This window comes from Coregonus clupeaformis, chromosome 10 (assembly GCF_020615455.1).
Source record: "Coregonus clupeaformis isolate EN_2021a chromosome 10, ASM2061545v1, whole genome shotgun sequence".
NCBI classification, from domain to species: Eukaryota; Metazoa; Chordata; class Actinopteri; order Salmoniformes; family Salmonidae; genus Coregonus; species Coregonus clupeaformis.
Window position 1 is genome coordinate 35,241,788 of NC_059201.1, and position 11,682 is coordinate 35,253,469.

The 11,682-nt window shown below is 41.1% G+C and overlaps 1 protein-coding gene across 3 annotated transcripts; it reads right to left on the reverse strand.

Moving 5' to 3' along the window:
- Positions 1 to 419: 419 nt before the first annotated feature.
- Positions 420 to 10,920, reverse strand: LOC121574822 (dolichyl-diphosphooligosaccharide--protein glycosyltransferase subunit 2). 3 transcript variants are annotated; one of them, XM_041887430.2, is made up of 16 exons: positions 10,842 to 10,920; positions 10,071 to 10,258; positions 9,779 to 9,874; positions 9,418 to 9,593; positions 9,128 to 9,203; positions 8,853 to 8,987; positions 8,329 to 8,505; positions 7,937 to 8,055; positions 7,638 to 7,743; positions 7,048 to 7,139; positions 6,813 to 6,927; positions 6,418 to 6,699; positions 5,086 to 5,181; positions 4,631 to 4,706; positions 2,803 to 2,932; positions 420 to 1,202 (listed from the first exon to the last, which is right to left on the reverse strand). In XM_041887430.2, the coding sequence occupies exons 1-16, from the start codon at positions 10,852 to 10,854 to the stop codon at positions 1,187 to 1,189; spliced, it is 1,893 nt and encodes a 630-aa protein (XP_041743364.2). In that variant the 5' UTR covers positions 10,855 to 10,920; the 3' UTR covers positions 420 to 1,186. The 3 variants fall into 3 exon arrangements, with proteins under 3 accessions (XP_041743364.2, XP_041743366.1, XP_041743365.1); XM_041887432.2 differs by lacking the exon at positions 10,842 to 10,920 and adding an exon at positions 10,709 to 10,736; XM_041887431.2 differs by lacking the exon at positions 10,842 to 10,920 and adding an exon at positions 10,642 to 10,678.
- Between the last annotated feature and the right edge of the window lie 762 nt (positions 10,921 to 11,682).

Genomic DNA, 11,682 nt, shown 5'->3' on the forward strand with positions numbered 1-11,682 from the left:
CACTATGTCCTGTCGCATCATATAAAACATTTGATCTCAAATCCAAAATGCTGGAGTACAGAGACAAATTACAAGTTTTAGCTTCACTGTCCAAATAAATACGTAGGGGAGTGTACATTGCCAATTTGTAATATGTGAAGTGTGTGTTGTCACATGATTTGACTGACATTCCTACTTACTGTTCTCTTCCAGACTTCTATGTAGTGAAGGATAAAGTGAAGACAATCAGTATTTATTTGGCCATCTCCGACCCTAAACACATCCCTTCAAATTACCTGAAAGTATATGCCATGACGATACTTACTTTTTTCTGAGGACAGAAAAGGCTGTTAACACATTGCTCAGTTCATACACTACCCTGTCAAACACAACTGTACTGAAGAATGTAACCGCACAGCTTTCACAATAAAGCAAGAGTAAAAGGACTACTATTTTAATTACTTTTAAAAAATAAAAATGATAGAATAACACTAAAGTGTGTATTGCACCCAGAAGAAAAAGCAGTACACTCATTAATCCCCATTTCTTTCTTCATTTCATTACAAAAACAGGATTTTCTAGAATTGCCCAGCAACTATTTTGTTCTAGAGAGGGTTAGGTCTTTATTGTAAGGGGAAAATAGATCCACACCCTCCACATGTAATTCAGTGAGAAGACAAAAATACAATACAGATTTATGATGAACATGTCAGTGAAGCCCACAGTCAAACTTACATCAAAAGGCCTTTAAAAAATCAAATGGTTCACTTCTTGACGCAAATTTTGACGCAACAGTGGTAAGATGGGCACAGAGAAACAGGAACTTACAAAAAAACAAATCCATCCCGATTTCATTATGAAACCACAAATTATATCCCCAAACCTGCCATGAAAAAAAAAATAAGGCATTTGCAAAAAAGTCACAGAAAAATGAAGTGCAAGGATGGTTAGCTTTCCAGCCCTCAATAGGAGTAGTGTCAGTGAGCATCTGTCCTGTCCCTCTGTCCTGTCCCTCTACCAACACCTTTGATTATAACATTCATTATTTTCAAGTTGAAAAATAAAAAAGTCAATCTGCATTTCAAATTGTCCATTGGATTCACAGAATAACATGCCTTTGATGACAGTCTGATGGTTGATGATGTGTCCATAAAGGAATCCTTGAAAACCAAAAATGAAGCATCTTTAAATCTTCTTCAATCTTCTGTCATTTACTTGCAAGTCTGCAAGAGAAAAAAATACATATATTAGAATGTTTGTTGTATGCGTCAACTACCTGACAGTCAAAGACCTTAAACAATCATCTAATTTAAAGCCTGTTAACTGAATGACAAGTCCTAGATACATGTTTAACACATCTGATGTGTAAAACTTCTTCATGCATTTCTTTACAGCATAAAGATGAAGTGTACAGGACTTTCTCCGCAACAGAACATGAACTGCAGAACAATCAGGATGACATAGGGTTATTCTCACACGTTGCATCTGAGAATAACCATGTACAACGGCAAGCAATATGAAGATGAATAAATGGTGACATGGACAGGATGTTAAAAAGGTGATAGAGATGGGTGATATGGACAAAAATCCCATATCGCGATAAATTGCCTGAATTGACGCGATAATGATAAATAGAACGTTACGTTTATAACATTAATATGCACCAGTTATTTTATATTATTATTTAAAACTACTACTAGTTTGATGGTTGTAGCCATCAATTGTCCCATTAACAAATCACCCATATTAGCAAACTCATTTCATATCGTACTTCACATTTCTCTAGTAATCGGCTACTTATCGTAATGAACGATAGCAGCAACCTGCGATGAGTGATCGGTATGGTCGGTGTGGATAATTTTGGGTTTATAGTCCCAGCTGTAAAAAGGTGAGCAGATGATTTTGTGGTGGGATGAGCAAGATGCTGGCCAGAACACTAGATAGAGTGTGAGCCCTGACTGCACCACACAGCCATGCATTATACAGGGCAATGGGGATACACTGGGATGCAGTCCATAGGGATGCCCTTACTTCAGCCTGGAAGACTGGCCCTTTGTTATTAGAAAACAGGCCTTTACCGCAGGCTCCTATACTTTGCCAACCTACTACTTTGCTCTGCGGCAATCCTGAAAAAGAGAAATGTAGCAAGGAGTACACAGGAGAGTTAAGGAGACAGGCCAGCACTATAGGAGACAGCGGCTAGAGAAGGAAAGCAAGTCAGGCAAGCAGAAACAAGTCAAGTTTCATCAATTGTGAAATTAAATCCACTGACACCACATCAACCAGAAGGATCATTAGACTAGCAAATGGTTGAAAGGACCCGGTCAGATATGGCATGAACAAGGTGCAGTAATTCCACAGTAAAGCTGGCCAATTAGACCTTGACGTCTTCAGCCAGTGACACACTTATTACCGCTGTGTCTCTATGGCCTTTGGAGAGCTGTACATGTGGAAGGCATGATGGGAATTGCCCACACAGTTCAATCTGGCCCTCTCATGGTCCCAGTGGTCATACGCTCTACAGTGGAGGCTCCACTCTTCTGCTAGTCCGGCACGGCCAGGGGGCCCCAGGGACACACACACACTGAGGGGGCAGCGTGTCACTGTAGGCCCTGAGTTAACGGCAGTCAGCCACATCTCTGAGAACCACCAAGAGGTCCCAAAGCCCCAGAGTCCTTGTCATTTTAAAAAGAGGTCAAACTTTCTCCCTATGGTCAAGAGCTCTCTAGAGAGAGAAACTCTGACAGTCTGTGTTGCGATCGCTAACAGGAGCCATACCTAACCTAGGGCTCACACAAGGTCAGTGTAGCGCCCTAGCCATACCTCTTGACTGCTTTCTGGGCCAGCATGCGGTTTCCAGCCAGGAAGGTGATACTGCCGATGATGGCCAGGTACTTGAGGGTCTGGAACATGTTGAGGTGAGTCCAGTAGATGTACATCAGACCCAGCATGCCTGAAACAACAAGAACACAGAGTAAAGGTGATTAACTCAGAAAAAGAGATACAGTGCCTTCCGAAAGTATTCACACACCTCGACTTTTTCCACATTGTTGTTTTACAGCCTGATTATTATTTTTGTATTAAATTGAGAATTTGTGTCACAATACCCCATAATGTGAAAGTGGAATTGTTTGTAATAAATTTTCAAAAATAATGAACAATTAAAAGTTGAATGTCTTGAGTCAATTATTCAACCCTTTGTTATGGTAAGCCTAAATAAGTTCAGGAGTAAAAATGTGCTTAACAAAAATCACTTAATAAGTTGCATAGACTCATTCTCTGTTCAATAATAGTGGTTAACATGATTTTTGAATGACTACCCAATCTCTGTACCCCACACAGATAATTGTAAGGTCCCTCAATCGCGTAGTGAATTTTAAGCACAGATTCAACCACAAAGACCAGAGAGGTTTTTCAATGCCTCGCAAAAAAGGGGCAACGATTGGTAGATGTAAAAAAAAAAGAAGCAGAAGCTGAATATCCCTTTGAGCATGGTGAAGTTATTAATTAGGCTTTGGATGATGTAGCAATTCACCCAGTCACTACAAAAATACAGACGTCCTTCCTAACTCAGTTGCCAGAGAGGAAGGAAACTGCTCAGGGATTTCACCACGAGGCCAATGGTGATTTAAAAAAAGTTACAGAGTTTAATGCTTGTGATATGAGAAAACTGAGGATGGAACAACAACAACATTGTAGTTACTCCACAATACTAACCTAAATAACAGAGTGAAGAGAAGGAAGCCTGTACAGAATAAAAATATTCCAAAACATGCATCCTGTTTGCAACAAGGCACTAAAGTAATACTGCAAAAACATTGTGCGAAGAAATGAACTTTTTGTCCTGAATACAAAGCGTTATGTTTGGGGCAAATCCAACACAACACGTCACTGAGTACCACTCTTCATATTTTCAAGCATGGTGGTAACTGCATCATGTTATGGGTATGCTTGTCACTGGCAAGGACTATGGAGTTTTGGGGGGGATAAAAGAAACAGAATACTGCTAAGCACAGCTAAAATCCTAGAGGAAAACTTTATTTCCAACAGACACTGGGAGACAAATTCACCTTTCAGCAGGACAATAACCTAAAACACAAGGCCAAATCTACACTGGAGTTGCTTACCAAGAAGACATTGAATGTTCCCAAGTGGCCTAGTTACAGTTTTGACTTAAATCTACTTGAAAATCTATGGCAAGACATGAAAATGGCTTTCCAGCAATGATCAAAAACCAACTTGACAGATCTTGAAGAATTAAAAAAAAAAAAAAAATGGGCAAATATTGTACAATCCAGGTGTGTAAATCAGAGACTTACGCAAAAAGACTCACAGCTGTAATCGCTGCCAAAGGTGTTTCTAACATGTATCGTCTCAGGGAGTGAATACTTATCTAATCAAGATATATTAGTGTTTTATTATTCATACATTTTTGTGTTAGAATTTTTCCTTTCACTTTGACATTGCTGAGTATTTTTTGTTTTTGTAGAATGTCAATTATATCAATTTTAATCAAACATTGTAACAACAAAATGTGGAAAAGGTCAAGGGGTGTAAATACTTTCTGAAGCCACTGTATCTGTGGAGTGACAATGCCAGTAGTTTCCATTGTAATCCTAGACTCAGAACTACATCATTGCTCAGTACTCACATGCATGGCCCACATGGAAGAGCACAGCGCTGGGGGAGAGGCTGAAGTTTGAGATGTTGGCCCCGAGTTTGAACCACTGAACAGAGAGGGGGAGAGAAGGAGAGACTATACCACAACAGTATACCACAACAGTACAAAGGGTCTGAAAATAGATTGTCCAGGTCGCACACAACATAGTGATCCAAGCCTTTCACAGTAAGGATAATGTCATCACTCAAAACTATAAATGTCATAGAAAATACATAAAATGTCATACAGCATTGCTACTGCAATTTCAAATGAAAACAAGTGTTGTGTTAAATCAAAAACCAAGGCTCATTCAGGATGTACAAAGGCTTTATTCAAAGCCTGAGTAAATAAAAAACAGACTGAATAGAGGCAGATTTGAACACTTTCTAAAGGTTACCATTGAACTTCAAACTATTCCAAACTTTGAGAAGTAAAGCGAGTCTCACCAGAATAAGCAGCAGGAGGAATGGCGAGAGGACGAGGGCTGTGAAGGTGTTGGACACCACCGTGGGTGGCTTCTTCTCAGGCTCCCGGAACAAGTGCTACAAAGGAGAACATCATTCAAGTCCAGTTATTTATCCATTTATTATACAACGGGTGGGTCTAATCCTGATTGGTTAAAACTGCATTCCAGCCAGTGTCTATTCCACAAGTTACCACCGGCTAAATCTATGACTTTAAAATGCCTATTTACTCTGTTCCATCTGACTGCGCAATCCACTGTCTCATCAACCCAGCCAAGCAATTTATAAACTTGATCTCCACAATAAAAAGCATCTAGACATTATCTCACATTTCTTTTAGACAAACATTTAGTTTTCAACAGCCAAGATTTGTATAAACCTTGCTGTCCGTCTCTCTGACATTTGCAACATTGTTCCAATATTCAAATTCGATCTCCAGCTGTCCCATAGTAATCAACGTGTCGAGACGAGAGACAGGCAGGCAGCTTTTCTCAGCCAGTCAAAATCATGAATCATTTTTATGGATATATACAAAGAAATGTCAATTGAAAAAAGGTCAAACGAAACGAAGTGCAGCTAGTTTGCAGTCTTTCCAGCTTCAGTTTGAAGTGATTGTTGGCTAGCGTCGCTGAACAACAGTGTCCTGACGAGTGAGCACATTTTCTATGCCAGGCAAAATTGCGCCTCATTAACCCATTGTTATGGATGTGTGCAAATAAATGTCACAAGAAAACAGCTTAAACAAATGCAAATGCGGCTACTTTGCGGTTATTCTGGCTGCACTTTTTGACGTGAATGTAAAGCAAGCAAGGGGTAAGAACGTTGCCAGCCAGTATGGCAATGGAACATTTAGAACGAACGACTGGGTCACGTCCATAGATACAGAACCGATAGAACAAACTATATCTTGTGGAAGGATGAAATAGTATGAATAAATTCATCAAAATAAAAATGTTAATGCAAATATGTGAATCATTATTTGAATATGTTGGTAACCCGTTGTATAAAAGTGATAATGCCCTCGAAGCCGGTGTTTGGAGGATATATTGGCACGGTTTGCCTGCCCTCGACTTAGTCTCGGGCCTAAAAACACCTGTGCCAATATATCCTCCAAACATCGGCTTCTCTGGCATGATCAATTAACTAGTTTATCTATCAGCGACTATGGGTAATGCACCAGAGTTAGATTTATCTAATCTTCATCAGTCATTTCAAGCTATGACTAGCAGCCTCAAGAGTAGAGAAAAAGCTAATTGTTACATTATAACTCATCACAATGTCACATTATATGCAAGTGTTTGGCTTGTTGTTAACCTGGATATCTGGTTTGGGCATGTAAAGGGTCTTGGACTGGATGGCTGCTGGGGCCTCCTCATCAAGGAACTTCAGGACAACATCAGCCACGTTCCACAGAATGGGGTTCTCCAAGGTGGCATCTCCCACGATGAGGTGGAGGGCATAGGTCCCAGACATGGAGTCAAACTCAGACTTCCTCTCTGCTGTGTCCAGCTCAAACTTATAAAGGTTCTTACTGTCAGGCTCAGCCACAAACACAACCTCCTGGCCAGTTTTCTGATTGTGAAACCTCACAAAGGTCTGGAAATAAACAAAAAACAGCATTACAAAATACCCTCAAGAGGTGTAACACAATGCAATGTTGACAGAATGAGAGCATGAACATAAAAATTTACACAGGAAAAGTTAAATACCTGGTGGGGGGTGAGCTCTACTCCGGTGTTGACATCCACTAACTGGAAAGTCATGGCAAAGTTCTGGTGGCTGTCTGCAGTAAAGGAGCCCTTGGCCTTGAAGGGATAGTCCACCCTGAAAATGAAAATGACGTACATTACATTTATTTTGTGTGGCTATGGGTAGGGACAACCTCTGTGGTCTCATAAGGGCAGTATTAAAAAGGTCTTCATGTACATGGTTGGGCTCTCTGACCTGGATGTCTTGGTGCCAATGCTCTGGTCCTTATCCACTACAGACAGGTCCATATTAGTGATGGCTACCTCAGTGGACACCTTCACTTTCAGCTGAAGGCAGGTGGAGAGAAAGAGAGAGAGAGAGATGAAGGAATTCAATGTAATTCTTATGATTAAATTTGTGTGCAAATTCAAATGAAGCAGGGTGATTGTCACATTTATTGTGAGTCAGAGAAAGCTTAAGTAAATGCTAGAGGTTAATAGCTTTGACACATGGTCAAGTAACATAAAAAGTTTGGTATGCTAATGTAAAGGCTACATTGTTGGAATAATCGTCCATGGCAAGCACAATGAACTGCCAACCTTTGACAAAAGCCAGAGGCAACTGACTTAACTTCCAAGAACTAGAACATTTAGGCTAATTGATGGTTCTCTCAAAATAACAAATCCAAAACTATAGACCTTTCATACTTGGTAATGTGTGAACCATGCCGCCCCCCCCCCCCTAAACTGGCACAACTGCCAAATAGTATATAGAATATTCTGTTTAATCTAAGTGGGTACCAAATGATTCCCAATAAATGTATCCTGAATAGAAGACAAACTCACCTCAACCTGATTGGCAACCAATCGGCTGTCCCCAGTGACAGCCACAGTAAACTGGTAATATCCACTAGCTGGCTGGCCAGCCATGAAGTTAAGTTCAAAAATGCCACTGTAAAACAGGTGGAAATAATTATTACAAACTGCAACGCTGACATACAAATAACATACATGAACAGCAGAGACATTTCCTTGACTCCAAAGATTTGATTCAATCTTGGATTCTATAACACTCAATATTAATCTACACAACTAGCAACATTATTGCCCAGACAAATTCAAATCTGTCTGTCTATCATACTTACTCTCTGAGGGAGAAAGGTGCCTGGCTGAGTACGACGCTCTTAGAGGCTACAGCTTGAGCAGATTCCACCAGCACACTGGCTGAGGCAAGAGGATTGGACAGGATGTCAGTCACCAGAAGCTGTGGGTAAAGACAAGGAGGCAGATGGATGGTCAGTGAAAAGAAAATGTGTTGGAGACCAACGCCCAGTGATGGACTAGAGCAGGGGCACTCAACCTTTTGCTCCTCAAGGTCCACTAGGGTTCATGTCAACAAGGTTAGGGCTCAAGTAAGAAACAACACTATCCATGTGACATCCTTCAAATGTGTTTCCAATTGATGACATCCAAATCATATACTTTTTTTTTTTATGTCACTGGATGATAAACACTGGAGTAGTAGAGTAGAGCCTACATGCAGGATTGGCTGGCTGTGGGAGACTGTGGCAGGCCCCTGGGTGCTGACGATGACTGGCACGTGGAAGCGGTTGCTGGAGAGGGCGGCAGCAGCACAGGCTACGCTGAACGCCTCAGACCGGGAGTCCCAGGACTTCTTACTGAACACAGAGTTCACCAGTTGGATCACCTGGTCCTGTGGGGATAACAGCTCACATTAGTTCCACATTTATAGTAATCTGATAAGAACTTGAAACCCCAGCTATCTTGTCATTTGCACAAGTACACTGAAATGCCTTTCTTGCTTGCTCTTTCCCAACAATGCAGTAATCAATATCAGTAGTACAATTTTTTTTGTAAAAAAATACACGAGAAATAGAAATAAGAACACGAGAAAGTAAGCAAGCTACTCTGGAGTTCCATTCCAGAGATCTAATACAGAACACATGATCAGGAAAAAGTCATGGCCCCTCATGGAACCTGCTTTCCTTCTACTACCCTCACACAAACCTACCACCCACATAAATGGTGACAGCAGGTTACCTCTTTCAGAGGAGGCTCCGTGTCCGCATGGTCTGACAGTGTGTAGGCTGCTGTCACAAAGAGGGCAGTCGCCTCAAGTCCCTCCTCAAACTGGAGGTACACTCCACCCAAGTCATCCAATCGTGCTGCCAGATCCTTAAGAGGGAGAGAAAGGTTCAAATACAACATATCTGCTTGAGAAACCAGTTTGCATGTGAGAAATTTGCAACTTTGCGAAGTAATTCACCCGAAAAAACCTGTAGCACAGCACCACCTGGTGGACTTGTGAAACTCACCTCAATCTCCTCCAGGATTCCTCCGAGCTCAGCCTGCTGGGAAAGACGGGTGGCAGTCTGGAGTGCCGTGGTGATCCTGTACAGAGAGACAAGAAAAAGAACAGTCACTTTACTATGACAAAACGGTGTCAAGTCTTTAGATCAATGGCCATTGGAATGCGTTATCTGTTCAAAAGCAGAGTTTGTTTGAAAGGACTCAAAGTAACAATGAAGTTCAGAAACCAAAATGATCAAAGAAACGATTCAGCAGCAAGTCTGTTCCATCTGCCAGGCCAGAGGGTATTACTCACGCCAAGACGTTGTCCTCCTTGGCAATACGGGCGACCAGGGCAGCGACGACTTCCTGTGAAGCCAGAGGAAGCCCCAGGGAACTGAGGGCACTGACAGCTCTGAAGATCTGTGTCACAGTAGAGTCCTCGCTGACTGCTGCCAGAAGGATGTCACGGGTCTCGTTGGATACTGGTATCTAAACAAGTAATTCATAAAAAGAGGGAGAAAACAGAGCCAAGTGATGACTTCACTGGCAGAGCATCCAAAACCACCATCATAAAGGTTGTCTTAATTCCATGCAAGCCACCGTTTATGTTACTGGAGGTGCAAATTACATATTTTTTTGTCATACAGAAGTAAGCTCCCTATAGGACTACTTACCTCGCAGTCTGAGATGGCCTGACTGGCCTCAGCAGCGAAGAAGAGGGAGTCGACACTCATTGGGTCCAGTTGGGCCTTCAGAAACTGACAGGCATCCTGCAAAAGAAAAAAACAAGGATTTGATAAGGCAACAAACTGTACAGTAAAACACATAGGTAAACATTGTGGTGATTATGGAAGTGAATAGCCTAAATTGAAAACAGCCTAGGTAACTAAACATGCCATAGGCTACATGTTTTGGGTACTCCATTCAAGCCTCTTTCCTTCAATAATTAGAAGCAAATGTTCTTACATTTTCATCAGCAACTGAGGCTCCAAGCTTGCTCAGACCAACGATTGAGTAGTATGCTGATGCCAGGTCTGTGAAGGGTTGGCTTAGGAGGCCCTTAAGTCTCTCCACGTCTGACAGGGACAGGTGGTGAGATGGGGTTAGAGCCTGGGCTCCGAGAGCCACGGTGAGGAGGACCAAGCAGAAGACACCTGTGGGGACACATGCATGATGGTTACTGCCAGGTCAGTAAGAGGAAAGTTTGCAACTATTTTTTTCCCCATTTTAGAAGTGTAGACTTGTGAAGTCAAAGTGAAGTAGTTCGTAGTCTCGATTATGCAACCATTGCACAGCAACCCATGCATAACACTAGAACACTCAATTTCTTAACTAGAGGAACCAGCTCACTACCTTAACCAACTTAGTTAGAGCTAGCTAACGTGAGCGATAAGATTTTTCACAAGCTCACTAGACATCATAATACAGACAACGTACATTTGTATACAATCCAATGGTCATTATGATGATGGACATGTAAGGTATATGTATAGCAATACCTAGTTAGTTAGCTACGAGTCTACGACAACCTAGCTACCTTCTAACGTTAGCTTCCACATTGGTCCTGTCACTCCAGCCTGGACTCGAGTCCAGTCGTTACATACCTGCACGCGCCATTTGTAGAGTTTGCCGATATCAAAATCACCGCTAAAACGATATTACTAAATTGGGGTGGCAACTATTAATAAGAAGTTTATTTATATCGTATTTAAGGGAAACAAAACGCTTTATACTTACGAGGCTGGGCCATATCCACTCCAATGATGTATATATAGATAATTGGTCCACTCTAATGTAGCGTCACCAAAGAGCCGCAATTGCTTCCGGGTTCCAAGCCTTGGAGACTTCCATTTCAAAGACATGGGGTGGTAATTGCATTTTCAGACTTGGTATGTATTATTATTAGACAACCACCTAATCACATAATTTATTATTTCCCAAATATATTTCAATAAAATAACATTTTTAAATCATCTCTCCTCAGATGCTTTGTTTTATGACATGTCCAATCTGACAGCTAGTGTCGTTACCCCTATTCGTATAGTTAACTGCTGCAAATGAATGAACGCGTTCTGATATCAGAACCAGAAGTTTGTTGGACATGTCTGAAATGTGGGCCAGAATAATTTACATTTTTTTATATAAAATAATCTGGTATAATCTGTGCAAATATTGTACATTTACATACAAATTCACATTCTATTTCAGTGCCTTTCAGACGTAACCGGGCTCATGTGCCTTTACCTCAACATAAAAAGGGGAAGGGTCACATGAGCATTGTGTCCGTTTTTCATTGGTCCTCATCAAGGAACAAGCCACACTCAATTCCTAATCTGGCCCATCTATGATTTACCACAAAATCAATAGCTCACCCACCGATTAGGTCAATAAAAAGGCAACCTCTAAAATGGCATCATACGTGTATTACTTTTTCAATCACACATTGTAAATGCACAGAAAATTATACAAATTGTTCATATAATTTATTATTTTGTAGGTTGTTTACATTAGTCAACAAATGAGATTTTCTCATACATTTTGTTATCTGCACAGAACATTATCAGGTTTCAGTAGAAAA

Excerpts from the sequence above, each read along its gene's own strand:
- LOC121574822 (XM_041887431.2), bottom strand. The coding sequence starts at position 10,663 with ATGTGGAAGCTAACGTTAGAAG. Across the intron at positions 7,140-7,637 it reads TGGTTGCCAATCAGGTTGAG|CTGAAAGTGAAGGTGTCCAC; the intron begins GTGAGTTTGTCT and ends ACCTGCCTTCAG. Across the intron at positions 6,700-6,812 it reads TAGAGCTCACCCCCCACCAG|ACCTTTGTGAGGTTTCACAA; the intron begins GTATTTAACTTT and ends GTTTATTTCCAG.